The sequence below is a fragment of the Lucilia cuprina genome, chromosome 4, assembly GCF_022045245.1.
Source record: "Lucilia cuprina isolate Lc7/37 chromosome 4, ASM2204524v1, whole genome shotgun sequence".
Taxonomy (NCBI): Eukaryota; Metazoa; Arthropoda; class Insecta; order Diptera; family Calliphoridae; genus Lucilia; species Lucilia cuprina.
The window spans coordinates 98,157,559-98,185,004 of record NC_060952.1 but is presented as its reverse complement, the minus strand read 5'-3'; the positions used below and the strand labels follow the sequence as shown (position 1 = coordinate 98,185,004).

At 28.0% G+C, this 27,446-nt stretch overlaps 1 protein-coding gene across 2 annotated transcripts in view; it reads left to right on the top strand.

Moving 5' to 3' along the window:
* Positions 1 to 317: 317 nt before the first annotated feature.
* LOC111677686 (uncharacterized protein DDB_G0271670) overlaps positions 318 to 27,446 on the top strand; it is a 42,021-nt gene continuing 14,892 nt past the window's right edge. The window contains exons 1-2 of one of the 2 annotated variants that reach the window (XM_046949485.1): positions 318 to 1,779; positions 20,971 to 22,112. In XM_046949485.1, coding sequence (XP_046805441.1) covers positions 21,671 to 22,112 — 442 coding nt within the window. In that variant the 5' untranslated portion in view covers positions 318 to 1,779; positions 20,971 to 21,670. The remainder of the gene's footprint in view (positions 1,780 to 20,970; positions 22,113 to 27,446) is intronic. The other variant, XM_046949486.1, reaches the window with a different exon arrangement.

The following is a 27,446-nucleotide window of genomic DNA, read 5'->3' as shown; positions in this document are numbered from 1 at the left end:
TTTTGGATTACTCTTACTAAATGTAAGGTTATGGTTTGTAAAACAATATATTTGGATGGTTTTATATATACAGTTAGTTTTATTTAAGAGAGGTTGATGGGAAGTAAATTTCCTTTTTCTCTTTTTGTATGAAAATTAAAGCAATTTTTTTGCCTTGCTTCACACACACTCACACACATGTTGGATTTTCCTATTTATTTGGTAAGTTGTAAATGAAACAAAAGCTTTTTGAGCATTAACATTTGGATGTTGTTGTTATCATTATTGCTAGCTCACTTTCCATTTCCATGCAAACTCATGCAATATTTTTCATCCCTTCTGGCAGTGTTTCTAGTTCAATTGTGTAGTAAAGACGTCTCGCCTCAAAACGGAATTTCGTTAAAAGTATAAATTTTTAAAAGCAAAGTATATGACCACCACAACATTTTAGTCATTCACTTAGTCAAAAGCAATGTGGTAATTTTGTTGTTGTGTGTGTGTTTTTTTTTTTAAGAAAAATACTTAATACAAAAATAATTAAAAGGAATCTCTTAGACTTATTAAAGTTAAAGAAATTGAAAGGTGTCTTAGAGAGGCAAAAAACGGAATTTAGAAAATTTTAAATAAATTAAAAAATATAGAAAAACAAGTGCAAAATACAGATAAATCATTGGCAAAACAGATTCTGTGGCCTATGCCAAGGCGTTACGGCATAATAAAATATTTAAGAGCAAAGAAAAAAAGGAAGACAGTCTGTCTATTGGAACGTGCAGGCACGAATTGTTTATGAATAAATTATTGAAAAAAAATACGAAATTTCTTTAAAATTTAGTAAAATGTGAAAAATATAAATTAAAGCTTAAAGAAATAAGAAAAAACATAAAGAATTTAAAAGGCGAAGAGTAAAAATTCTATATAAAAATATTCCAAGGGCAAAGCAATTGTCAACAACCCAACCATATCTACTAACTGCAGTAGCAGCAGTCAGTGATATAATTAAACAAAACAAGTGAGATAAAAATATGCAGCAACAACAAACAAGTGTTAAATACTGTTAAATGAAAAGGAAATAAAAAAGCAAAGTATATGTTAAGGGGCGTTTGAAAAAAATATATATACAGTTTAAAACGCCATTTTACTACTAATACAACTAAAAATTTTAATACTAAATATGTGTGTGGAAATAATTAATCTATATTAGTGTTTGTTGTAAACGTGTCAATGACAGTATTTAACGTTAGTTATGAAAAACGTGTGTTTACTTTACAACAATCGATAACTTACTGAAGCTTAAAATATAAGCGGCTGTAAAACTCTAGTTAGCTTTTTTACAGCAAGCACTGCCTTGGCAGCTGCCAACAACTAATAAACATAAAACATTGTGAAAAAAATGAAATATATTTAGAAAAAAAAGTTAAAAAACGTGTGTATTTGTAAAAATATTCCAGCTTGAATACTGCTAAAGAAAACAGCCAGAAGAAGCATAAAATAAAGTAAAATTATACAAAAAATCTCAAAAAAGAAAAAGTTGTTCTGTATGTGTAAGTGAGTTTGTGTATGTGTGTAGAAGAATACTTTAAAATACTTTTGAATTATTAAGAAATGTTGGCAAATGTATGTCAGCCAACCCAACCAGCCACAACGGATTACAACGAAACCCACAAAAACAACAAATAAACTTTGTTGCCGTTTCTACTGCTGCTGTTGTTGTTGTTGTGACGCCATTGTAATTAAGGATATAACTCATATTCAGCACAAACAAACAACTACAATATTAAGCATATAAACAGACAACTGCAGGTAGTTATGACAAATAACAAAAAAATTTTGTATTTAATTTTTTTCTCTGGTTTTTGCTTTAATAACATTTTTACATTGGAATTTTGCCAACCAGAGTTTATTTAAGAAAATACCTCATTTTGTCAACGTTAATTTTAAGGAATTTTAAACTTTTGTTGATAAACAATTTTTAAATTATTACATTCTTTTGAAGATTTGTTATATGCTTAAAGAAATTCATTAAATTTCTTATGTTTAAAGAAATTCATTAAATTTCTTTAACATAAAATTAAATAAACAGATTCTTAGTCGTATTTTTAAGGTTACTTCAGATGCGTTTACATCTTATAAATGTTTTTTAAGAAAAAGACATAACCATTATACATGACTTTTATAATTGCAAAAAAAAATGTCGAAACAAAGTTTTGGTAATAGGTATTCTAGGTAATGTAGTTATTTCATACATTACTTGCTAATGAGTGGTCGTTATCAACTAGATTTATTAATTGTCTATAGCGTACTAGAGATTAGGAAGTGGTTGTAGCCCTAGTCGATATAAAAAGTTTTTAAAAAGAATAATGATTTTTACATATGGGCAATTCCATTCGCACGCCTTCAGAGTGGTACAGATTTTGTAAAATTAGGAGTACTTGGAAAACAATTTTGTCATTCTGTTCCATTTATAGAATACTATATTTGCAAAAGGAATCATCCCATTCGGAACGTTGTTTTCTAAAATATGGATAAAAATATGGCAATATCAAACATGACAAAAAACGGATGTGTTTTCAAAAGTATATATATATAAATATTTACGAAATCCTGCGAATTTTGTAGGTGTATCTTTTTTGTTTTAATTTCTTACACTATGGGACATATTTTTCATTAGTAATCCATAATTTTTACATAAAAAAATAATATAAATTTATAATAAACATTTTTAAATATCGTACTTGACACATCGTATGTGACAGATTTTTCTCCTGATTTTTTTTTTAAAATATATATTTTGGAAATATATGTATACACACACTTCAATAAATCAAAAGGAGTAGGAAAGTGCAGTTGGACATGGCCGAACTATAAGCAAGTTATAGATAAAAATAATAAAACTAGAGTTATATGGCGACTAGGGTAAAAAATAGACCAAACCTCATAAAATTCATATAAAGCTTATTTGTACCAAATTTTATCATAATACTAGTGATTAGAGGTGAGTTACGGACGTTTAGGTGTTTTTTTTTTTTAATTTGGAAACCTAACTTTGAATGGAACTAGGGTCAAATGAGATCTAATCGTTATGAAAATCGGCATAAGTATACATAATTAACAGAATTATGAACTATAAAATGATATTTTCGTGTCCGTTTGTATGGAGGCTCAAAAATTTTTAAAAGTCTTCGTCTTGTTGAATTATTTTCAAAAATTCAGAAGTTATAAGGGTTTTATGTTTTCAGCCATGGTTTACCTTTTCGTGGAATTGCCCATATGTGTAAACTCCATTTTAGGTAAAATGATAAAATAACTTGTTAATAAAGCATTGAGTAAGAGAATAGAATTATATAGAAAAAAACTGACCGATTTAGAGTCGATATCCGTCTATATGTCTATTTGTCTGTCTGTAATACAAAAGATAATGTTGAATTATCTTCAAAAATTCAGAAGTTATAAGGGTTTTATGTTTTCAGTCATGGTTTACCTTTTCGTGGAATTGCCCATATGTGTTAAATCTATTTTAGGTAAAATTAAAAAATAACTTGTTAATGAAGCATTGAGTAAGAGAATAGAATTATATGGGAAAAAACTGAATAATTTAGAATAGATATCCTTCTATATACATATCTGTCTCTCCGTCTGTCCGTCTGTAAGTATGTTACAATTTTTTGGGAACTCCAGACATTTTTTCGGATTTTAAAATTCAATAGTTTTCTATCGAAAAGTTGTTATTTAAAATCACCAAAATCTGTTGTATTTCAGTACTATTTTTATACCCTTTACCTTCGTGAGAAGGGTATATATGAGTTTATCATACCGTTTGTAATTTCTTTAATATAATTTTCCGACCATATATTTTGAGTATTGATAGACAATGAAGTCGTTTAAGCTATGTCTATCTGTCTATATGTTTGTTTAAATACATTTTCTGAAGTTCCCAGCTACCTTTATGTCATACATGCTTTCGAGTAGTTTTCTATTTGAAATTAACAATATCTGTCCATGTATAACAGAGTTATACGAAAAAATTCGAGATAATCTATGAAAATTTCATAAAAAAGAAAATATTAGTTTAAAAAAATCAACAACAACATACGATTATTGAAAAAGCGTATGTGTGGTTGTATGTTGGTTTTCTTTGTTGCAGATTTTGTTTGTATTTTGTGTAGTTTGTTTTGTTTGGCATTAGTTTTTTTTTTTTGTTGTTTTATGTTTAGTTATTGGTAAACTGCAGAGATGGAAAATATGAAATAAATGGAAATGTTATAATATTAAACTTATTTTAAACAGTCTATGGTGAAGGCTATATAAGATTCTGCAAAGGTGAATACTGAACTCTTACTTGTTTTAATTTAATGTATAATTTTCCAAACTAAACATAGAAAAACCCAAAATTTCAGATCCAATTTCTCCAAAATTTGACTAAATAATAAAAGAATACAAAAGTTGAGAAAGCTATCTTTGCTTTTATCCACCATTCTAATATCATAACATGTGTTACAAAAAATTTATCAAACTAAACTATAGTTATATACGGTTTTTATCACTCTGTGTTTTCCACAGATCACGTCTCAAATTTAAAACTAAAATAAATAATTTTTTAACCACAATATTTTTGTCATTAATTCAAGCAGTTTGGGTTTTGAAAATCAATAAAATTGTTTCAAAATAATAATTGTTAAAGGAAAATCAACAAACTACCCAGCAGTTCGGTTGTATAGTCCTGAACTACCTAGCCACCGACTGTCGAAGTGAATAGCTATTTTTTTATATGCTAGTCAATTGTCACCTCATAGATTACGAAGAGATGGACAAAAAACTTAAGTTTATTTTTTAACGAGTATCATCACCCTCATTTACAAAGAATACATCCGTGACGAATAAGAGTCAAGTAGGTGGAAATCACTGTCTTTTTTTGGATACAATGACTCTTTGTTGTCGTTGTTACTGTTCGACTATGACAACTTGGACGTTTATCAGGAAAATATGGCATTATTGTTGATTTGGTTGATTGGCTAGGAGTCACATACGATCTCTTATGATTTTGGTTATCGTAATTGTTTAATTGTTCATCTCAAACTTTTTACATGAACTTATAGATATTAATCATCCGTATTAAAATCATCATTATTGATAGGCAAATGAATATGACTTTAGCTATGAAACCTATGAAACTCATTCCCCATAAGTTTTGGCCTGAAATCTAATCTAAAGGCTTTTTAGACAAACAACAATTTAAAGTCATTTTAATCATTTTACAGATTGAAATGTGGATTCATTTTAAAAACTACAAAACTTTATTTAATTTAAATTTTTTTCACTTGTCTTAAACAGCTTTTGGATAAGTAAGTAGTATGAAAAATGTCTAAGAATTTTTCTTTTAAATTCTACAAAATACTTTCTAGTTAGAGAAATGTACTTCTTAACTAGCAGTTATTTATATTCTTAAAAGGGAAATTCCAAGAAAATGTCTTGTTGTTTATGTTGTTGTTGTTTTAAGTAAAATATTTCTAATTTACATTTCTTTCAAAAGCAGATACTATATAGATTGGCTTATACACAGAAGAGAATTTAAATAGTATATATTTTTTGAATTTAAATAATAAAGAAGTTTTGGTTAAGGTTTTTGGAGTCATTTAATTAAATTTTTGTTGTTGTTGTAATTATTGTATAGTTTATATAGTGGAGTAATAAAGTTGTAAAAAATGTCTTCAAGTTTTTACTCTACTCTGGAATTGAGTAAATAGTTTTGTATGTATTAGGTTTTGATAAAAAAATTTTACAAATAACTTCCCAGGAAAAATTTTAGAACATGTTCTAAATACTACTAGTTCTAGTTCTCAAAATTGCTCCTTATCTTAATAATTTGAAATAAAAACGCTAAAAAAGAAATATTTGTATATACGTTCTCTACAGCTTTCCTAGAACTAGTTCCGAGGTCGACAAATTAAAAAAAAAATCATTGATTAAAGAACTAGAAGCATTCCACAGAACGAGTGTCGACTTTCCTCAGAACCAGTTCCAATGGCAATGACAATTTCGAACAAAAATCATTGGTCGCAACGCCAAAGTAGAACGAGGTCCGGCTAAAATCATGTTTTCTAGAACTAGTTGTAGAACTAATACAATTTTTCCTGGGTTAGAATGATTTTGCTTTTCAAGTGCGTATGAGTTATAAATAATTTCATAATAACAATCATACGTATTATTATATATTATTAATATTAATTTTACAAAAATATCTAAACAAAAGAAAACTTTCAAGACATTACGTTTTTGCTTTTTTTTATTTTCGGGTGCGTATGAGTTATAAATAATTCCATAATAACTATCATACGTATAGTTATATTATTTATGTTAGTTTCACTAAAAAGTTTTCTATTTTTTAAAAGTTTTAAAATTTACATGGTACAACAAATTCTAAACTCTAGTCCAAAGTATTGAATTACACTGAAGTCTAATTTGAAAAAAAAAACGTTTTTCTCTACATTCGACGCGATTTATTAAGATATCTAAAAAATGAACAAGATAGAAAATAGGTTAAATCTTTATCTTAAAGCTAATGAGAAGTACGTGTAGGCAACATAACAAATTTCTTAAATAAAGTTCACCTCGCGCTATTATAACGTTTCGAAAAAATTCAAATTTAAATTTTTAGTTTTTGATTAAAAATCTATTTTTATAAATTTTCACAATAAATTTCCTTTTTCTTTTCTTTTTTTATTATTATTATTTCATTGACCTACTTAATGTCACTTTGATTTCTATCCATTTCCTTGTCAATATCCTTATCAAATACTTTAATAGCTAAACCATTTCTTAATATTAGCGTTTAAATGTTTATCATTTTTTCTCTTGTTTGGCAAATTTATATAAAATCCCTTTTTATACCTTTTTATACTGATGTTTGTGAGTGTGCGTGCGTGTGTGTGTGTGTTCGTTTGTTATTAGAGTATATTTAATTTAATACAATCTAATAAGAAATAATAATCAAGGGTTCAAAAGGGTTTAATGTCATAATGTGTAAAATATACAATATTCTTAATATTTTTATATTCATATATATGGGTTATAAGTTTGCTGTTGTTATGTATTTTGTTATTAAACAATGAAATAAACATATTATTTTATGAATTGTTAAACTGTCTAAGATTGTTTTAGTTTTAAGCTTTATTAATGTTTAATTAAAAATTTGTATATGAGAGATATTTTTAAGTGGAATGTGAAAAGAAAATGTTGAAATATGAAACTTTTTTTTATAGGTTTTTATAATTTGTTTAAAAAGAATGTCATACTGGGTAAAAATGATTAGTTGTAGAGATATTGATCTAAAATTTTATGAATCTAAACAAAAAGTTCCTTAAGTCTTGTTGATGAGAATCTTTGACTTGTTGAAAATAGGAAACGGAAATAAATTCTTTATGTATGGTTGAAAATTGGAATAGATATAACACATGTGGCTTGACAAACATACTTTTTCATTCCCACACACACACGTGGCTCTTACAAACACCGATATTTTCACGTCGCTGTGAACATGCAATTTTTCCTAAAAATTAAAATTTTATAAAAAATGTTTTTAATGACAACAAACTGTTTGACAAAAATTTGTGTAAAAATCTAAATTTTTTAACTTTGTACAAACAAAACGCAAGCATTCGCACAAACACGAAACGTAAAATGGTTTATTAGACCCTTTAGTTAAAAAGTTTAGTTTTAATTCAGAGATGCTCAAACAAATACTACCATAGTCTACCATAGTTTCATTTGTGTTGGTAAAGCAGCAACTGATTTGATTTTGTTTTTTAAGTTGAAAGCAAACCAACTGATATTGCTCATTATAAAAAGAAGAAGAATTAAACCTTTAGTGTATGTGTATCAACTTAGCGTCAGCAGAATTTTCTTACCCTATCACTCGTGCCATGTAATGACAATATTGAGCTTCTCTGTTTTAATTAAATTCGAAAATATTTCGAGAACATTGTTTTTATTATTTAAACAAAAAAGGTTGCATACTTTTAGGCATTAACTGTGTATATAGTCTTCAATTGCGAATAGTTTTGTCATGACTTGTTCTAGAATTCTCTCGTTATTTTAAATTTGTTTTTGTTTTGTAGTTTTTCCTTTCATCCTTAAGATCAATTATTGCATGCATGGCTTGTTGTCAAATTCAATAAGAGCTTTCAATATATCATTGGAAGCTAATCGAAGCATTCATCTAATCATTATTTATGGTAATAAATCCACTACGCTAACCCCAAACTTCATCGATCCTTTGCGAAGTTCGGTCAATTAGACAAATCAAAAGTTAAACCAAAAATTATCGGCACTAGGTTACAGAGCTTTACCAAGTAGCGTTTTAGTGCGAATAAAAGAATGATACCTATTATTAGCTGATATCTGGCTAAATCATCAAAAAATCTGTATAGAATGCAAATGATTCGCAAATGCCTAGAATGTGCAGTCAGACATGAAGGGGAACTATTCCACCATGACAATGCTCAGCTCAGTAATGTTTGACATTCCTTATAGTTTAGACCTTACACACTTCGTCTACCATTTCTTATCATTGATACAGAACACTTTCTCTTTATGGAATACGATTCACTTCGAAACAAGGTTTCAGAAAATAAGCGGTTCTTTTTATGAGGAATCCACATGTTGCCACAATGCATGAAAAAGGTAAAATTTAGCAGTAGCCAATATTTGATATAAATTTGTTTATATTATCAAATTTTTTTTTAAAATCCTATTTTAAAATCAGTCACTCTCCTAATTAAAAACCAATAACCTTACTTTTTTTGAGAATATTCCAAGAACTTGTTTATTGTGCTAAATATTATAAATATAAACGTGGCATACCTTAAGGCATCTATACAATGTTAAAATAAAACTATTTTTAGAAGCATAAATTCTAAGAAAATTTTTTTTCTAATTATTTTCTAACACAATCTCATTTACCTATTTAAGCAAATACACAAAAAGTGTGCTTTGAGGTAAAATGATTACAAATTATCTGAAATGAAATAATCACTAGAAATTAGTAACAAATTCAAATATGCCTTTTAGCCCTAATATAACCTTTGACATATATGAACTATGTATTTTGCATGCTGATGCTGTTAAGAATAAAATTAGAAATCTAAAAAAAAATTCGTTATAAATTGAAAATGAAAACATTAAGAGAAGTGAATCGAAAATAGTAACAACATCCATTTCAATTTAATCTATTATAAAATGACATTTCAAGAGAACACTGATTGTTTGACTATAACTGCAGGGCATGATGTAATTTTTGTTGTATTTGAAATGTAAATTTTGATTCAACGACAGAATAACCGATAGAGAGAAGAAAGAGGATGTACATGACATTTTTAGGAAAGAAAAAAAAAATGAACAAAATATTTATTTTTCTGGGAAATGGAAAATAATTGTCAATTTATTGAAAATCTAAATACAATTAATACAAAATTCTAAGAATTGAAATTTATAGAAATAATACATACTTACATACATATGTAAATATGTTTATATTAAGCTTAATTTTATTTAAATTATTTGTAGTTTATTTGTGGTTTTGAATAAAGTAGAGAAAAAAAAAGTTTTAAAGGGATTATATTACTAGTAGTTAATTGGGTTAAAAGAATATGTTTGTAGAAAATTCCCAGAAGTTTAATTGAAAATGTTAATTACTGTTAAGAATTTATTTGAGAAAAAAAAAAAACAAAAACAAAAAACTTTTATAATATTTTCTTTGATGTTGTATATTGATTAAGGAAGCCTTATAAGTTAATAGAACGTATAAGTTATATGATTGTTTGTGTTTTTAATTAATATTACTTATACGCCTCAAGGGGTTTACATTTTTTAATGAAATTGTTGAAATAGGACTTCTTCGTACTTTTATATATAACTATTTCCAGAAAGAGAATCACTTAAGATTTGGGAATAGAAAGCTGTTGAAGTGAAGCGTTTTCAAGAGAGTGAGTAAGGGAGAGAGGTCTCCTGGCCTCCGGTAGGTTAGTGGTTACTGTTCTAGTCTGGTAGACCGGAGGTGGTGGGTTCGAGTCCCATCTGAGACACTGGTTAAGGAGCGCACAACAGGCCCGATATAGGCCTAGGTGTATATACATGTATATACATCCTCCTTTCAAACCAACTAACTATGAGAGAGAGAGAGATAAAGAAAGAGATAGAGGGCATTTAGAAACAATAAATTTAAATATGCACAGACAAAGTCGTCCTTAAATATCACTTGGTTACTATTCCTATGATACTAAATTTTCTTACATTTGTAAGAATCCTGCCACTTTAAAAAGCTATCCAATTGCAGCTGGAATAGCTCCCAATGATATTGCAAACACTTATTGAGTTTTGCATTTTTAAAGATAAATCATCTGTTGTAAATCCCCATTTTTTGAAGTTATAAAACCATGATACAAGTATAAAGGTTATAATAACGTTCAAAGTCCTATTCAAGGACTGCTGTAGTATGTAAGCAAGTCAATGTAGTAGTTCGGGTTCATTCAAAATTAGTAATATTTGTTCCTGTATTAATTTTCAAAATTTACTGGTTAAGAAGCCCACAACAGGCCCAGTTAGTATTTCACTATTCTATCGATACTACATTGGAGTATGTTCTTCTGAAATTAGAGAACTTTTTGCCATACCCGTATATTCTTGCAATACACCCATATTTCTTTAAGAACACACCCATTTGATGTAGATTGGTCAGTGGACCGCATAACACCCTAAAGGGAAAATTCATTATTCAGCTGCACTGTTCATATGTAGAATAAAGTTCTTGCAGAGGTATTCTCTACCACTTTCGATATAAGAAGATTTAAATGAAATGTCCACATACACTACTCACTCTATCCTCCTTCCCACAACCTAATTTCCTAGTTTCAGCACAATGCTTCGTAAAAGTAGGGTGCTGGCTAACCCCCGTATTCATTAAGATATGAATCGCTTATTTTAGGTTTCTTACGCACATTTTCCATACAAAATTCCTACAACAAACCATCAATAACTTTATTAAGCATTCATAAATATTAGGGTAAATGTCGGAACATTATAACAGCATTTTGGTATTATAACTAAAGCCTAAAAATATGCCACGTTTTTTCACAAATCAATTATAATTAGAATATAATTCTTTGAATATTCTCGAATATCAAATAATAACATTATCTTCCTATTCTTTTTTTAACCAACAAAAAAAAAAAAATAGAAAAAAGTTTATTTAAATATTATAGAAAAGACAAACTTCGAGTTTTATGATACAAAAGAACATATTTAAATTTTTTTTTATGTGACAATATTAGCTAACGACACCGAATACATTTTTCAAACATTATTCATATGTTTAAAGAATCGTTAATCATTATTATCTCAAGTAGAGTGAAAAATTGACAACTAGTGAGAATTGTTAAGCTTGTTTTCAACAGAGGATAATGACAGCAAACACCTTTGATATATTAAAGGAAACGTTTGTCATCGTTATCTAAATAAAACATGTTCTGTTCAGCTATCACATATTAACATACAAAATTTTTTCATGTTTTTTTATTTCTATATAATTATTTATTTCTTGAAAAAGCAATTATCTCATCATATGTTTTTTTATTTTTGGTATTTAAAATTTACATTATATTTTTGTTTTTATTTTAATGCCCCAGTTTTCTAAGATAAAAAGAGTCTGGTGTTATGGTAACATTATTATTAAAAAAAAAATACTTATAACTTAACAATAAATTATTTATAAAGTTCATAACACCTGTTGAATGTTAACAGTTATTTAAAAATTTGCATTTTTAATTCCTTCTTAGAAACACTTAAACACTTATATTGAAAAACTGTTAATTGATAAAAATATTATAAAAATAATAACTTATTAAAGATTTAATACAAACTGATATTACTTATTTAAAAAAATGTCGATAAAAATTGTTTCCCATTTGTTATAAATATGATTTTGTATTAATATTCGTCATAATTTTAAACGTTAAATAAACCAGCAAAAAGTTTAACATTCAATGCCCAGAGATAAAGAACAGACTCTATGTTAAAAGCAAGATAGAAGTAAAGCTTTCATAATCGTTTACACAAGATAATGAGGTTATTGGGTAAACTCAGTTTAACGTAAACAAACTCATTAAATCATTTATCGCTTAATAGTAACAAAGTAATGCAAACAGTAAATAGTTGTCATTCATATCATACTTCATTGTCAAATTTTTTGCTTGACTTAATAACAAAAAAATACTACATTTTTAAAACTATATATTGCATATATTAATTTAAATATATTGAATATATAAATTAAATCCATTTTTTGTATATAATTGCATTTATTAAAAAAAATCACAAACAAATGCAATATTTTATATCGATATTAAATTGTTTGAAAAAACTACAGTTTTATACATATTTTTTCTCCTTGATTACTTAAAAATGTTATATATATAACAAAAAAAAATTGACAAATTAATTAAATTTCGATGTTCGTAAATAAATTAAAAAAAAAACTTAAATAACTTAAAAAATTAAAGTTTTATACAAATGACAAATTTAAGAAGAAATTTGTTTTCTATTAGTTGTATAATTTGAAGATTAATGGATTTTTTAATTGGAAATTACTAACGTTTATGAAAAGGTATTTTACACAGATGACACAGATAACACAGATTAGCTGAATTTTAAAGACCTAAAGCTAAAGGTAGCTTTTAAGCAATAATTTCAAACCATTTGCGAATACCTAACCTATGCTAAGGATTCATTTAAATAGGGCGCATAACACATACAATATGCGCCCATTTTAAAATCTTTAGAAAGAGACGCGTATCCAGCTCATGCATTTGGATATTTTTTCTCACTTTTATATTTTGAATGAAACGATTTGTCAAAACTGAAAACAATATTTTATCAAATTTAAAAAATATTAATCGAACATTTTCTATACAAAATATTAAAGAAAATTAAACATTTTCTAAACAACAAAGGACTTTATAATTTATCAAAAATTTTCTATTAAAAGAAAATATTTTCGACAGTTTTCTATAAAAAGAAAATATTTTCCACAGTTTTGTATAGAAAGAAAATTTTATTGAAAATTTTCTATAGAAAGAAAATTGTATTGAAAATTTTCTATAGAAAGAAAATTGTATTGAAAATTTTCTATTGAAAGAAAATTTTATTGAAAATTTTCTATTGAAAGAAAATTTTATTGAAAATTTTCTATTGAAAGAAAATTTTATTGAAAATTTTCTATTGAAAGAAAATTTTATTGAAAAATTTCTATAGAAAGAAAATTATATCGAAAAATTTCTATAGAAAGAAAATTATATCGAAAATTTTCTATAGAAAGAAAATTTTATCGAAAATTTTCTATAGAAAGAAAATTTTATCGAAAATTTTCTATAGAAAGAAAATTTTATCGAAAATTTTCTATAGAAAGAAAATTTTATCGAAAATTTTCTATAGAAAGAAAATTTTATCGAAAATCATTTTATAGAAAGAAAATTTTATCGAAAATCATTTTATTGAAAATTTTCTATAGAAAGAAAATTTTCTATAGAATGAAAATTTTATCGAAAATTTTCTATAGAATGAAAATTTTATCGAAAATTTTCTATAGATATAACAAAAATTTTTTATAGAAAAGTTTCAATAAAAAAAAATTTAACAAAAAGTTTCAATTAAAAGAAAATTTAACGAAAAGTTTCAATAAAAAGAAAATTTAACGAAAATTTTCTATTAAAAGAAAATTTTATTAATTTGTTATTGTTATAACAATTTAATAAAATGAATAATTATTAAATATATAATTTTTATTAAATCTTTAATTAAGCAATAATAACACAACATTTATTTCAATTTTAACATTAAAAAACTTGAAAAGCAAACAAACCATAAATAACTTATACTAATGATTAAATTTATTTAGGATTTGAAGCTAAATTAAATAACCAAGGACTCTTGATAAATGTTCAAAACAGCAAAATATTTTTATTCCCTTTTCAAAAAAAAGAAAAGGTAATGTACCAACGGACGAAAATAACAAAAATATAAAGACCGTGTATATTTAATTAATAGAGAAATTAAATCAATTATAAAATATAAACAGTTATACCGGAAATGACCCGGTTTTATAACCCCTTCCCTCTTAGAAAAAAAACTTCAAACACTTATTTCCTTTATCTTTTATTTCTCTTAATAAATTATAATAAAAATAAAAAGGGGATAAGGGGAACCGGGTGTTATTTATAAATAACAACCAGAAAAGTATTTTAATTCAAACATTTAAATGTTAAACTCGTGCCTTTGATCTAGACAATTCAATAATTACCGCTTACTCACACAAAAACATTTAATATTCAAACAAACTCACAGAGTTGTTTCTAACAATCAAAGATGTTTCTTAAGTTTTTATTTTGTTCCTTTTTTTAGTCCAACAATATTAACGACAATGCGGCACTATAAAGTAAATTAAATGTAGTATAACGCTTAGACAGACTGCTTTGACAGTGTCAGTGCCTGAGACTGAGCCTGAACCAATGACAGAGACACTGACACATTCACCAGCCTTTCTAAGTCATTTATGAGTTTCTTTGCCAGTTGGAGTGCTTGGCTTTTAACGACACAACACAATTTAGGCCATTTTTAATGGAGCTTTAGCCATTTTTTATGAACATTAATTGTTACATAATTCTTTATGCTAAAATATTCTTTTCACTTTGTGTGTGTTTTTTCCTGTTTTTTTTTGCCAACATTTTATCTCTATTCTTTCGAGTCTTTTAGCCCGGTTATTTAGTCATGTTTATTACTTGGAGATAACGAAATTCTACATCGAGATTGTGAAACACATTACAAGAAAATCCTTTTTAATTTTTTTTCTTAATTTTCCTAGTAGTTCCATACAATAAAAGAAATAAATAAAAAGAAAAATTAAATAAAAATTCCATGAATAAAGAAACAGAAATGAAATTTATAATGGCTGTTGAACTTAAAAAAAGAACTGTGAAAGCGACAAAGTGTAGAATTTCAACAACACCATTTCCAAGAATTTTCTACAAAAAAATTCTATAAAATAAAAATTTTATATTAAAAGATAATTTAAGAAAGGTTTTTAATAAAAAATATTTTTATAAAAATAAAATTCAACGAAAATAGAAATTTAACAAAAATTTTTATAAAAAGAAAATTTATCGAAAATTTTTTATAAAAAAAATTTTCTAAAAATTAATTTTAACGAAAATTAAGGTAAGGTTGATAGGAGTATGTATACTACATCAAATCCGAAGAAATACACCTAGGCCACATTTTTCTTCATGAGAAGAAAAAGGGAACTGAATGAATTATTTTTCAGAAACTCAGTTTCCTGAACGTAATTCCTAAGAATGTTCCAATCAGTGTAAGTCAGGAATGTTATTTCCGGATAAACATCACTTCCAAGATACTTGGATATAACTTCGACGAATGCCTGGCAGTAGCAAAGAAAGTGCTCCAGAGTTTCCCTGTCCGGCTGAATCCGCATGTCCAATTTTGCATAAATGTGCTCGTAAACCTGTGTGTCCACTCAGAATACGTACTATCATACTAACTTCAGTCATGCTCATTTTGAGGAGATTTTTCGTTTTGCTCTCATCAGGGTCACCACATAGGATTTTCGTGGTTCGACCAACTGTTTAATTATTCCAAGAGGTCTTATGGGATTCTCTCACCCATATTTTTAGTTTAGCTTTTGTTGCGTCGAATGGTTTTGCGTTTGTCAGATTAACTGCCTCGAGCTCCCTTCCCTTTAAAGTTATTACATTCGCTCTTTCGACTCCCGAGTGGGTTGGTACCCTTACCTCTGGGAGAGTATTCAGTTAAAACTTTCTTACAATCCAATACTGTATTATATTTAGTACAATCTCCTGATATCGCCCTAATTGCCTTCTGGCTGTCGGTAAATATATTAAGCGCTGTGGGCGCCATATTTAGTCCAATCCAATTTACGCATTCCGTTATTGCTCGTACTTCTGCCTGGAAGCTTGTGTTATGATTTGGTAAAAGGTGGTATATTTTTGCTTCTGGATCTTCAATATAGAACCCCAGCTCCATTTTATTCCCCAATTTAGAGCCATCCCTGTAACAACGGACTCCTACTGGTATTTGCTCTAATGTTCCGTTTGACCATGACATTTTATCTTTGATCAGCGTTTCAAAGTTTCCGACATATTCTGTGTCTGGTATCCGATCAGGCACGTTCGATGATTGTGTTAACCTTCCAATTTGTCCAGTATACATTGATGACGTGTCCTATAACCGCTTTTGGCCAGTTCGCCTAAAGTAAAGAGCCGAAAATTTTTTATAAAAAATAATGAACATTTTCTATTAGAAGAATGTTTATTAATTAAATTTTCTATAAAAGGAAAATTTTATGAAAACTTTCTATAAAAAGAAAAATTATGAAAACTTTGTATTAATTGAACGAAAATTTGCTTTACATAGAATATTTAGCGAAAATATCTATAAAATTTAACGAAACATTTTCTATAAAAAAAAAATTTTACGAAAATTTTCTATAGGAAGAAAATTTAACGATAGTTTTCTATAAAAGGAAATTTTTATAAAAATTTTCCATAGAAAGAAAATTTATGAAAACTTTCTATAAATTGAACGAAATATTTTCTATAAAAAAATTAATGAAAATTTTTTAATAAAAGACAATTCAACAAAATTTTTCTATTAAAAGAAAATCCAATGAAATTATTCTGTTAAAAGAAAATTAAAAAAAAAATTTTTTTAAAAGAAAGTTCCATAAAAATTTTCAAAAGAAAACAAAGGTACAATTTCTATAAAAATAAAACTACGAAATTTTGACAAAAGTTTTTTATAAAATTAATATTAAACGAAAAAGAAAATTAATGTTTGTCTTTATAAAAAGTAAATTGGAAATGGTGTACCTTTTCTATGTATATTATATGCCACATTATATAGTACGTATGATAATGAAATGGTTGTGACTACAATGAAATGTTAAGATAATGACAGGACATAGTCTACTGTATAACAGCAGTTACAACAAATACAAAAAGACAGAAAAAGAGTAAAATAACAAAAAAGGACAAAAAAGTAGATGTATCCCTTGTTACCCATTGTCTTTTGGCAGCAACAATAGTCTCGTTTTATAGGGACAAATGCAACACAACTGAACACAATACAAACGAAATGAAAATGAATGGCAACCAGATATCAATGGAGTGTTAAGGGTTTGCTTATGGGCTTGAATTTCTGGTCTTATTTGTTTGCTTGTTGGCTATGGTTGAGCTTAATACTTACAAATAAAGGATGGTTGGATGGATGGATAGCACGGTTGGACTCCTTCACTCATATCTATTCTTCTGTTGCATATCTTTCGAAAAGAATCACAACAACCTTGACGCCATGACGTCGTTGTAGTAGTAATAGAAGTATTATGATCATAATACGAATAATTATATATTGTATGAACGCGTTTAAACAAAAAAAAAGGAATAAAATGAATATTATTATGTACATACATAAATAAATAAGAATATGAAGAGGTAGGGAATGCAAGAAATGAAAGAAGAAAACATATAAAAAGAGTTGAAATGGAAATTTTACAGTAAGTGTTAAAAATAATACAAAAGAAACTGATATGAGAGGTAATGTCCAGCTAGAGCTTAATGTTAATCCTCTTAAAGTTGAAGGAAATTTACAGGGGTTTTAATTTTTTTGTTTTTGAAAATTTTAAGGTTTTGTAAAAGATTTTTAAAGGTAGCATTTATTTACACAAAAGAAAAGGAACACATTTGACTTTATAATGGAAATATGAAAATTTATGGTAAAGGATTTTGGCTGATTTTGATGTCTTTATTGCTTAAGGTTAAGGTATTGAATGACTTTTGTTGAAAACCGATTTTTTAAGTTTTACTTTAAGAAGGGTCTATAAAATAAGTGTGTAGCATTCGGTAGGCTTGTGCTCTAGTTTGACAGACCGGAAGCTGAAGATATGATACTCACCTAAGGCCCCAACTATCTAACTAACTAACTAACTAACTAACTAACTAACTAACTAACTAACTAACTAACTAACTAACTAACTAACTAACTAACTAACTAACTAACTTATCCTTTCGAAACGTCTAACTATAGATACAAAGAAAAGTGGCTCAAATAGGGCGGGTGGCCGCCGGTAATATTTCGCAAACTGCCGCCGACTTCTTTCGGCTCAAAAGCTAAGCCCGCTTATAAAACTTATATAATGACAGGTTTCTACATAACAGACTATTATAGAGAGATTTTTTTAATATAATAAACGCTTATAAGGCCAATTTTTGCAAAAAAAGTTTAATTAAGCCAAAAATTTAGCCGCCTCCGATATTTTATTTTATAAGCCGCCGCCGCCGCCACCGCCGACCTTAAATGGTTGCGCCGCCGCTTTTATTTTGCATTGGCTTGTATCTCTACATCTAACTTGCTCTCAGGATTACGACATTTTCAAATGTTGTTGGTCTGTGTTAAAAAAATTCTCTAAAAATTAAATTCACCAAAAATTTTCTTTTAAAAGGAAAATGGACATTGGCATTATGAACAAATGTGCATATTAAAATACGACGAAACGAGAAAAAATGGAAACTGCCGACAATTCAAAATTAAAAAAAAAAAATCTAAAAAAATTTATTAAATTGTGCTCATGGCAAAAAAGCATATTTTAGAATGCTTTGTAGTAAAATGTATTAAAGAACAAAGGATTGAGTTTAAAGGCTGTGTTTGTAAATAGGACAAAATGGGGATAACATTTTAAGACAAAAATTAAATAACCTAAATCAATATGTATAAAAAAAACAACATTAGATTAAATATAATACTCACATATTAATAAAAAAATAATTCTTCTTTAAGGATTTCAGTTAATTTAAGGACTTCATTTGAATCCTTAACATACTGAGGTTTTTAAAAAGCTCCAACTGATAGTTGGGTATAACACAAATATTCTCTAGAATAAGTATGTTTGTGTTAAAAAGTTTAATCAACTTTTTAATGATATACAATATTTAAATTTAGTTTCCTAAAAATATAACATTTTAAACTGTATTTCTGAAATATTTTAATTTAATACAAAATGTTTGTCATAAATGTTAATGTCAATAAAATAATTTAATATGTGTACAACTTGTTTTAGAATGTTCGAAAGGGTTAGAACATTTTTATAATTTTAAATTTATGTAATTTGTTTTTGGAAAACTTATATTTTAATATATATGACTTTTATTTTGATTTAAGTACTTAAAGGACATTTTGTTATTTTAACCCTTAAATTATCAGTAGGGTTTCTATGTAGCCAAGTTTATTCTATGTTCTAGTCTATAGTCTAGTCTATAGTCTAGTCTATAGTCTAGTCTATAGTCTAGTCTATGGTCTAGTCTATAGTCTAGTCTATAGTCTAGTCTATAGTCTAGTCTATAGTCTAGTCTATAGTCTAGTCTATAGTCTAGTCTATAGTCTAGTCTATAGTCTAGTCAATAGTCTAGTCTATAGTCTAGTCTATAGTCTAGTCTATAGTCTAGTCTATAGTCTAGTCTATAGTCTAGTCTATAGTCTAGTCTATAGTCTAGTCTATAGTCTAGTCATAGTCTAGTCTATAGTCTAGTCTAGTCTATAGTCTAGTCTATAGTCTAGTCTATAGTCTAGTCTATAGTCTAGTCTATAGTCTAGTCTATAGTCTAGTCTATAGTCTAGTCTATAGTCTAGTCTATAGTCTAGTCTATAGTCTAGTCTATAGTCTAGTCTATAGTCTAGTCTATAGTCTAGTCTATAGTCTAGTCTATAGTCTAGTCTATAGTCTAGTCTATAGTCTAGTCTATAGTCTAGTCTATAGTCTAGTCTATAGTCTAGTCTATAGTCTAGTCTATAGTCTAGTCTATAGTCTAGTCTATAGTCTAGTCTATAGTCTAGTCTATAGTCTAGTCTATAGTCTAGTCTATAGTCTAGTCTATAGTCTAGTCTATAGTCTAGTCTATAGTCTAGTCTATAGTCTAGTCTATAGTCTAGTCTATAGTCTAGTCTATAGTCTAGTCTATAGTCTAGTCTATAGTCTAGTCTATAGTCTAGTCTATAGTCTAGTCTATAGTCTAGTCTATAGTCTAGTCTATAGTCTAGTCTATAGTCTAGTCTATAGTCTAGTCTATAGTCTAGTCTATAGTCTAGTCTATAGTCTAGTCTATAGTCTAGTCTATAGTCTAGTCTATAGTCTAGTCTATAGTCTAGTCTATAGTCTAGTCTATAGTCTAGTCTATAGTCTAGTCTATAGTCTAGTCTATAGTCTAGTCTATAGTCTAGTCTATAGTCTAGTCTATAGTCTAGTCTATAGTCTAGTCTATAGTCTAGTCTATAGTCTAGTCTATAGTCTAGTCTATAGTCTAGTCTATAGTCTAGTCTATAGTCTAGTCTATAGTCTAGTCTATAGTCTAGTCTATAGTCTAGTCTATAGTCTAGTCTATAGTCTAGTCTATAGTCTAGTCTATAGTCTAGTCTATAGTCTAGTCTATAGTCTAGTCTATAGTCTAGTCTATAGTCTAGTCTATAGTCTAGTCTATAGTCTAGTCTATAGTCTAGTCTATAGTCTAGTCTATAGTCTAGTCTATAGTCTAGTCTATAGTCTAGTCTATAGTCTAGTCTATAGTCTAATCTATAGTCTAGTCTATAGTCTAGTCTATAGTCTAGTCTATAGTCTAATCTATAGTCTAGTCTATAGTCTAATCTATAGTCTAGTATATAGTCTAGTCTTTTCAGTTTTAAAACATAGAAAAAAAAATTCGTAAAATAAAAAATCCTTTGACAATAAAAATAAACAACGGGACATACATACGTTTTGCAGGACAAACAACTTTATTTAAATAAAATCCTTTCACTTTTGATCCTTTGCTAACCTTGAGCTTATAATTAAAGCCTTTTTTGGGTGGTTTGTTTTCTTTGTATTTGCAGATTACAAGGACAATCAATAATCATACAATGGACACAGGCTATACAGCAGAAAAATAAAAGCACAGAGCCACAAAAATAAATAAACAAATGAATGAATAAATAAATATTTTATGATTAAGCTATAAAAATAGCAACAACAACAATAACAATACCAAGACCACAAAGCCAACGAGAAAAAAATAACAACAAAATATATATAAATAAACAACAAAACGAATAAAAGGAAAACCATTTCAACCGCAAATAAAATAAAAAAAAACAACACAACACGACACCAGGACATTCATCATTTGAGAAAGCCAAAGCCACCAGCATCAGCATGTTGTATAACGATTGCCTCCTGCTTTTACATTGGCCTCATCATATTTTACAAACAGTTCCAGTATTAATGAGATGTAGCACTAGTCATGCCACAGCAGTAGCAACAACAAACAGCACAATCGCCATTAGTAGCCTCCTGTATAAATAAATAAACAAGGATTCATTTGTAAATTGCCTAGATCCTACAAAAAAATCAAAAAGGAACAAACAAAGTAAAGCAGTGTAAGCAGACGGTGGCTAAAAGAGAGAGAGAGTGAAAATTTTAAATAAACAATACAACTTTTGAAATTGTTTTTGGTTTGTTGATCCCCCTAAAAAAATTTAGCCAGGTGTCGAAATAAAAGAAACTTGGCAGCTTTTACCTTTTTTGGCAAATATTATGGAAGCATTTCATTTTAAGCGTCCAACTCCCGCAGAGTCGCTCTTAAGCAGTAGAAGAAGCAGAAGGCCGGATATACAGAGAGGGTGTGCTAGTAGTGATAGTGAAATTAGAGCGGCGTCACTGGGATGCAATAAAATTTTAACAACGACGACGAAAACGGAAACGACATTAACTTCAATAGAAACTATAAAATCAACAGTACTCACATCAACAACATCATTGGCATCGCCTTCATCGGGGAGTAGTAGAACACAAATACCACAACATTTACTATCACTATCACTACCACCGCCACCATCATCGTCATTATCATCATCAGGCATATTCCCACATATACGACGTAGAAATTTATGGAGTTGTTTTCATTTAAGACATGATTTAACCTGTATTATGATGACAATGTTGTTTGTTATATCAATTGTATTATCGGGAAATTCAGGTGAGTTTTACGCTTTTTTTTTCCTATTTCGCTCTTTCAATCTAAATTTAAATTAAAAAACATTCAAGAAAGGAATTTGCCTGCGTGTTGTTTGTTTAAAAAAATCTTAAGGGATTTGTTTGTTTTTTTCTTGTGTATTTTTTTTATTAACCAAAAAAATCTACTTTGTGTTGTTTAATAATTCATTAGGCGCTGTAAAGTATGCTACACGTGTGTAAAAAACAAGCACTTGTTAGTTGCTCGTAAAAAATTATAATTAATTTTTTACTTTATTGCAAATTATAAAACAATATACACACACATGTGTTCTGCTACTTAAATTTATATTATAACTTTATTACCTTATTCAAAATAAATTTTTATCAAAGGTTTATTAAACTAATTTTGTAAGAATAAGGTTCTCATAAAACTTTTGATAATTTGTTATGAATAAGGCAATTAGCATAGAGTCTAAAATTTTAATTATAACTTAATGTTGTAATTAAAATATTTGTCTCATTAATTTATAGTAAAGAATAAAAAAAACGCCTGATATTATAAAGTATATAAATCACTAGGGTAATATTATATTTTATACGGCAAATAAATATTACATAACAGCTATATATGCCACACTTATATTGTAATAGAGTCGCATACCCTTCATGTTTGTCTGCAATAGTAATGAAAACCTGCAAACAAATGATGAATTTCTAAGTTGATTCATAGTCTTAGTTTTATTCAAACTCCGAAGATCAATTTTAAATGAATGTTTAATAGACCCTTGAATGTAGATGGTTGCATAATTACTTGACTGGAGAATGTTATAATACATATCTATCTTCTCTCGACTTTGTTATTGACTATTCTATAATCTCTAGACTTCAGACTTTTAAGCCTCGAGACTCCTGACAGTTTTATAGTCTCTGAACTATTGAATGTTAAATGGTCTCTTTGTAGATTGTTCAATAGTCTCTCGACAATAGACAGTTTTATAGTATCCCAGGTGCTGCAGTTCTGTCTCTCGAATAATGGATGCTTTAAAGTTCCCCGACAGTAGATTGTTTTATATGTTATCGATTCTAGACTGTAAAAAGCGATGCTAGATTGCTAGTATATTGATTGCACTCTCTCAAGTATGGATAGTTTTCCTGACAGCATAGGGTTCATTAATCTTGGGGAGTTCTTTTGACTATTATTAAGTTTCATAGTGTTTCGACTTATAACAATTCTATAGATGCTAGACTGTATAGATACTAGACTGTACTGGAGGAGTTCTCAAATTCTCGATAGTTCTATAATTTCTTGTTTGTAGACAGTTCTATAGGTTTTGTTTATCGATGAAAGACTGCTTCGTGGGCTCTTACTGTTCTGTAGTTTTTTTTATCGTTAACCATTCTATAGTTTTTCGAATGAGAAACGATTTCTGTGTAGAAGGAATTATACTGCATGGAGTTTATAATATCTGGACTGGAGGAGTTCTTTCGACAATTTCGTTGTCTCTGGACGCACACATTCCCCTCGTGCTTAAACTGTTAACTGTCGAATAGTTCAATAGTCCAGGAGTAGTTCTATAGTCACTAAACTATAGACAGATCTATAATCTCTTTCTCAATAGTTTGTTGATTGAAGTATTCTCTAAGAATTAAAGTAAAGTTTATTGATTGTAGATAGTTTTGTAGCCTTTAGTTTTATAGTTTTGCCACTGTTGAAAGCTCAATAGTTTTTGACTTGCATAACTTAACACTTAACTTTTTTGTTATCTCTCAGTTGTATAATGATCTTTAGACTCATGACTATTCTATACTCTATCTATTGTTACCGGTTCAATAGTTTCTTGAATATATATACGATCCCTACTTTCTTTCCTACAAAATAGTCTATTGTCTCTCTACTCTAGAGTCAAGACTGTTTAATAGTCTTTAGAGTAGAATGTTTAATGTATCTCGATTGTAAAAAGCTTTGTTGTTTCTCGAATATAACAGTTGTGATGGCTCTCCAATACAATTCTATAGTCACTGGATTATGGATTGATCTATGGCCTCTTGGCTAAAGACATTTTTATAGCCTATCCACTATAGACTGATCTATATCTATATCTCTTGTATGTTTTGAAGTTATCGAAATTTAATAGTCTTTAGCTGCAGTAGTTCTATAGTCTCTTTATAGTCCCTAGGCTGTACTATAGTGTCCTGGCTTTAAAAAGTGCTATAGATTCTCGTGTTTAAAGTTCTTCTTTAGTCTTTCGACTTTTATATATAATCTGTTTCAATTGTTTCATGGCTATATATTGTTATATAGTCTCTCTTTTGTTTTACATATAATTCTAATAAAAGTTTTTTTGGGACCAATTACATAGTTACGTGACGTTGCTCTCAACCCTGAGGTATAGATTGATATATCAAACAAGTCTTTTATGTTTTGCTATACAAATATAATTTAGCTTAAAAGCAATATTTTGTCAAAGATCAATTATTAACAAATTTAATTGAAAATCTGTCATTAGTTAAGTCTAATTAACATTTCAAAAGCTTAACTAACAAGAATTTTCAAAAAATGAAATTTTAATCAAACACTAACACACACACATACAAGAAATGAAACTATATTTTGTAGTAGTTTGAGAAATATATGAAATATTGTACTCTATAGTATATTTGCAATACTTGTTATAGCTTGCTATACGTTTCGTTTGTATTCCCAGGTTATTGTCAATTTAAATTAACATCAAAGCCAAGCTGGTAATCTTATCTGTCAACTGTCTTGTTCGTTCATATTCTACTTCTGTCCAATAGTTGTGTGTGAGTGTGTTCGTATACCAATATCAATGAGAATGATTTTACTCAAAAACAAAAATGGCAAAAAAATGAAAAACGGACAGAATAATACTCCAAGCATTTTTCATCAACAGAAGTAAAAGAATAAAAAAAAATATTTATAATGAAACAAAGTCAAATGGCATGAAAAACTGGAACAATTCCCCAGCGTAGTCAAAAACCGTTACCGTTAACAAAGGATGCGTAAAATATGTTCGAAAAAAAAGGAAAAATATTAAAATAAAACTGACTTTTTATATGTTTTAGGAAAAAAAGTACTCGATTATATATTTTTCTGTACTTTTGCTCTTATAGCCTCAAACCTTGAAAATTTAATTATAAAAAAATAAAATGGAAAAAAATGCTAAAAAGAAAATGCTAGCAAGAAAATAAGCAAATAAATGAATTTTGTAATAGCATTGAGAAAAACTCTTTTTTTTGTAATTTTTCATAAATAATTTAAACATTTTTATTGTTTATATGAGAACAAAAAAAAAAATATGTTAAAAAAACAAATAAACAAATTGTGCCCCTAACTATATAAATGTTGTGCTGACTTTTACTTTACGTTAACGTTGTTTTTACACGTTACGTTATGTAAAAATTTGTTAAATAAAATAAAAAAACAAACTAATTTCATACCATTTCACTTTTATTTCATTTTATTTTATTTACCTTTATTTATATAACCAACCATTCATATATAAACAAAAACTGACAACAAAATAAATATATTTTGGTGCTAGAAAGATGACAAGATAATAAATTTTCCACACAAAACAAATTAAAGGACGAACATTATAGAACAAAATGGACATAAAGCTACCGCTGCTGCCAGGCTGACTGCTCTCTGTTCGTTCATAGACAGTCAGAAGGACACATCACAGCAAATAGTGCAGGGAATTGGTTTATTTCGATGTCTGTCTGTCTGCCTGCCTGCCTTGACAGCATACTACCTCTTGCTCAGACCAACAGACTACAGTTCTATAAAAATGCTAACAAAATTCAAACTCAAACACCAAAAAAAAAAAAATTATTAATGTCTGTATACAAAATATACACTGGAAAAAATATACATACATATATACTGTGTACACAACTAAGTAAACAATAGTACAATGTATTTCTCTTGTTTTGTTGTAGTTGTTATCATTGGGTAATATAAACAATTCATTTAAAATATAAACAATTTATTCGTTTATATTCTTTGTTTTTTCTAGGAAGAGGAGAAAAAAACGGATGTTTTTTTATTTGGGTTTATTTTCAGTGTATAATGTTATTTTATGATGTTTAAATTAGGAATTCAAAGTATACATAAAGCTTTTTATATATATATATATACTCTTTTGTAAATATCATAAATGTAAAAGCTTTTTAAGTTTGTTATAGCTTAACATTAATTGTAGATTTATGATTTATTTAGGTTGAATAACTAAAATATGTCATATTTTTTCTTGGCTTTAGACTGTACTGAAGTCTCTTGCCCATACATAGTTATGTTTATAAGCTCTCGATTGTAGACAATTGTAGTCCAGCAACTATAGAGTGTAATATCTCTCCGATTTATACTATTTCCTCTAAAGACGAATCTTCTCTAAATAAAGATTCACAATATCTCGACTATAGAATGATCTGCGCTCTTCCGACTATAAACTGTTTGTTAGTCTCCCAGAAAATGATCTACGGATTGTTGTCTAACATATAGTCTCTCGACTATGGATTTATTACACCACTCGACTACAGTTTGATCTCTTGATTATAAACATTTTTTGACTATAATCATCTATGGACTATAGGCTGATCTTAACTTAATCTATACTCTCCCGACTAATATTTGATCTGTAGACTGACTTGACTGTAGACTGATTTATGGCTCCTGGATTATAGTTTATTTAAAAGTTATATCTCACTTATAGACTAATCTCTAACATAGAACGATCTATACTATTTCAATTATAGACCGATCTATAGCTTACTCTATAGTTGCCTCTCGATTAAAGAATGATCTATAGTATTTCGACTGATCTGTAATATCTTAACTGATCTATAATATCATTCGAATATAAAATGATCTATAGTATTTTGACTGATCTGCAGTATCTCAAATATAGATCGATCTATACTATTTCAATTATAGACCGATCCATAGATAAATCCATAGTTATCTCTCGATTATAGAATAATCTATAGTAATTGATTGATCTGTAGTATCTTAAACAATCCATAATATCATTCGATTATAAAATGATCTATAGTATTTTGACCGATCTGCAGTATTTCAACTGATCTTCACCATTGATTAATCTATACTCTCTTATATATCGATCTATACTGTTTCGATTACAGACCGATCTATAGCTTAATCCACAGTTGTCTCTCGCTTATTAAACGATCTTTAGTATTATGAGTAATCTGTAGTATCTCAACTGATCTATAATATCATTCGATTTTGATATTGATTGATATTTACTCTATTATTATTATTTGATATGTAGTCTTCTGAGCATAGACTGATCTCTTAACCATATCGACAATATGA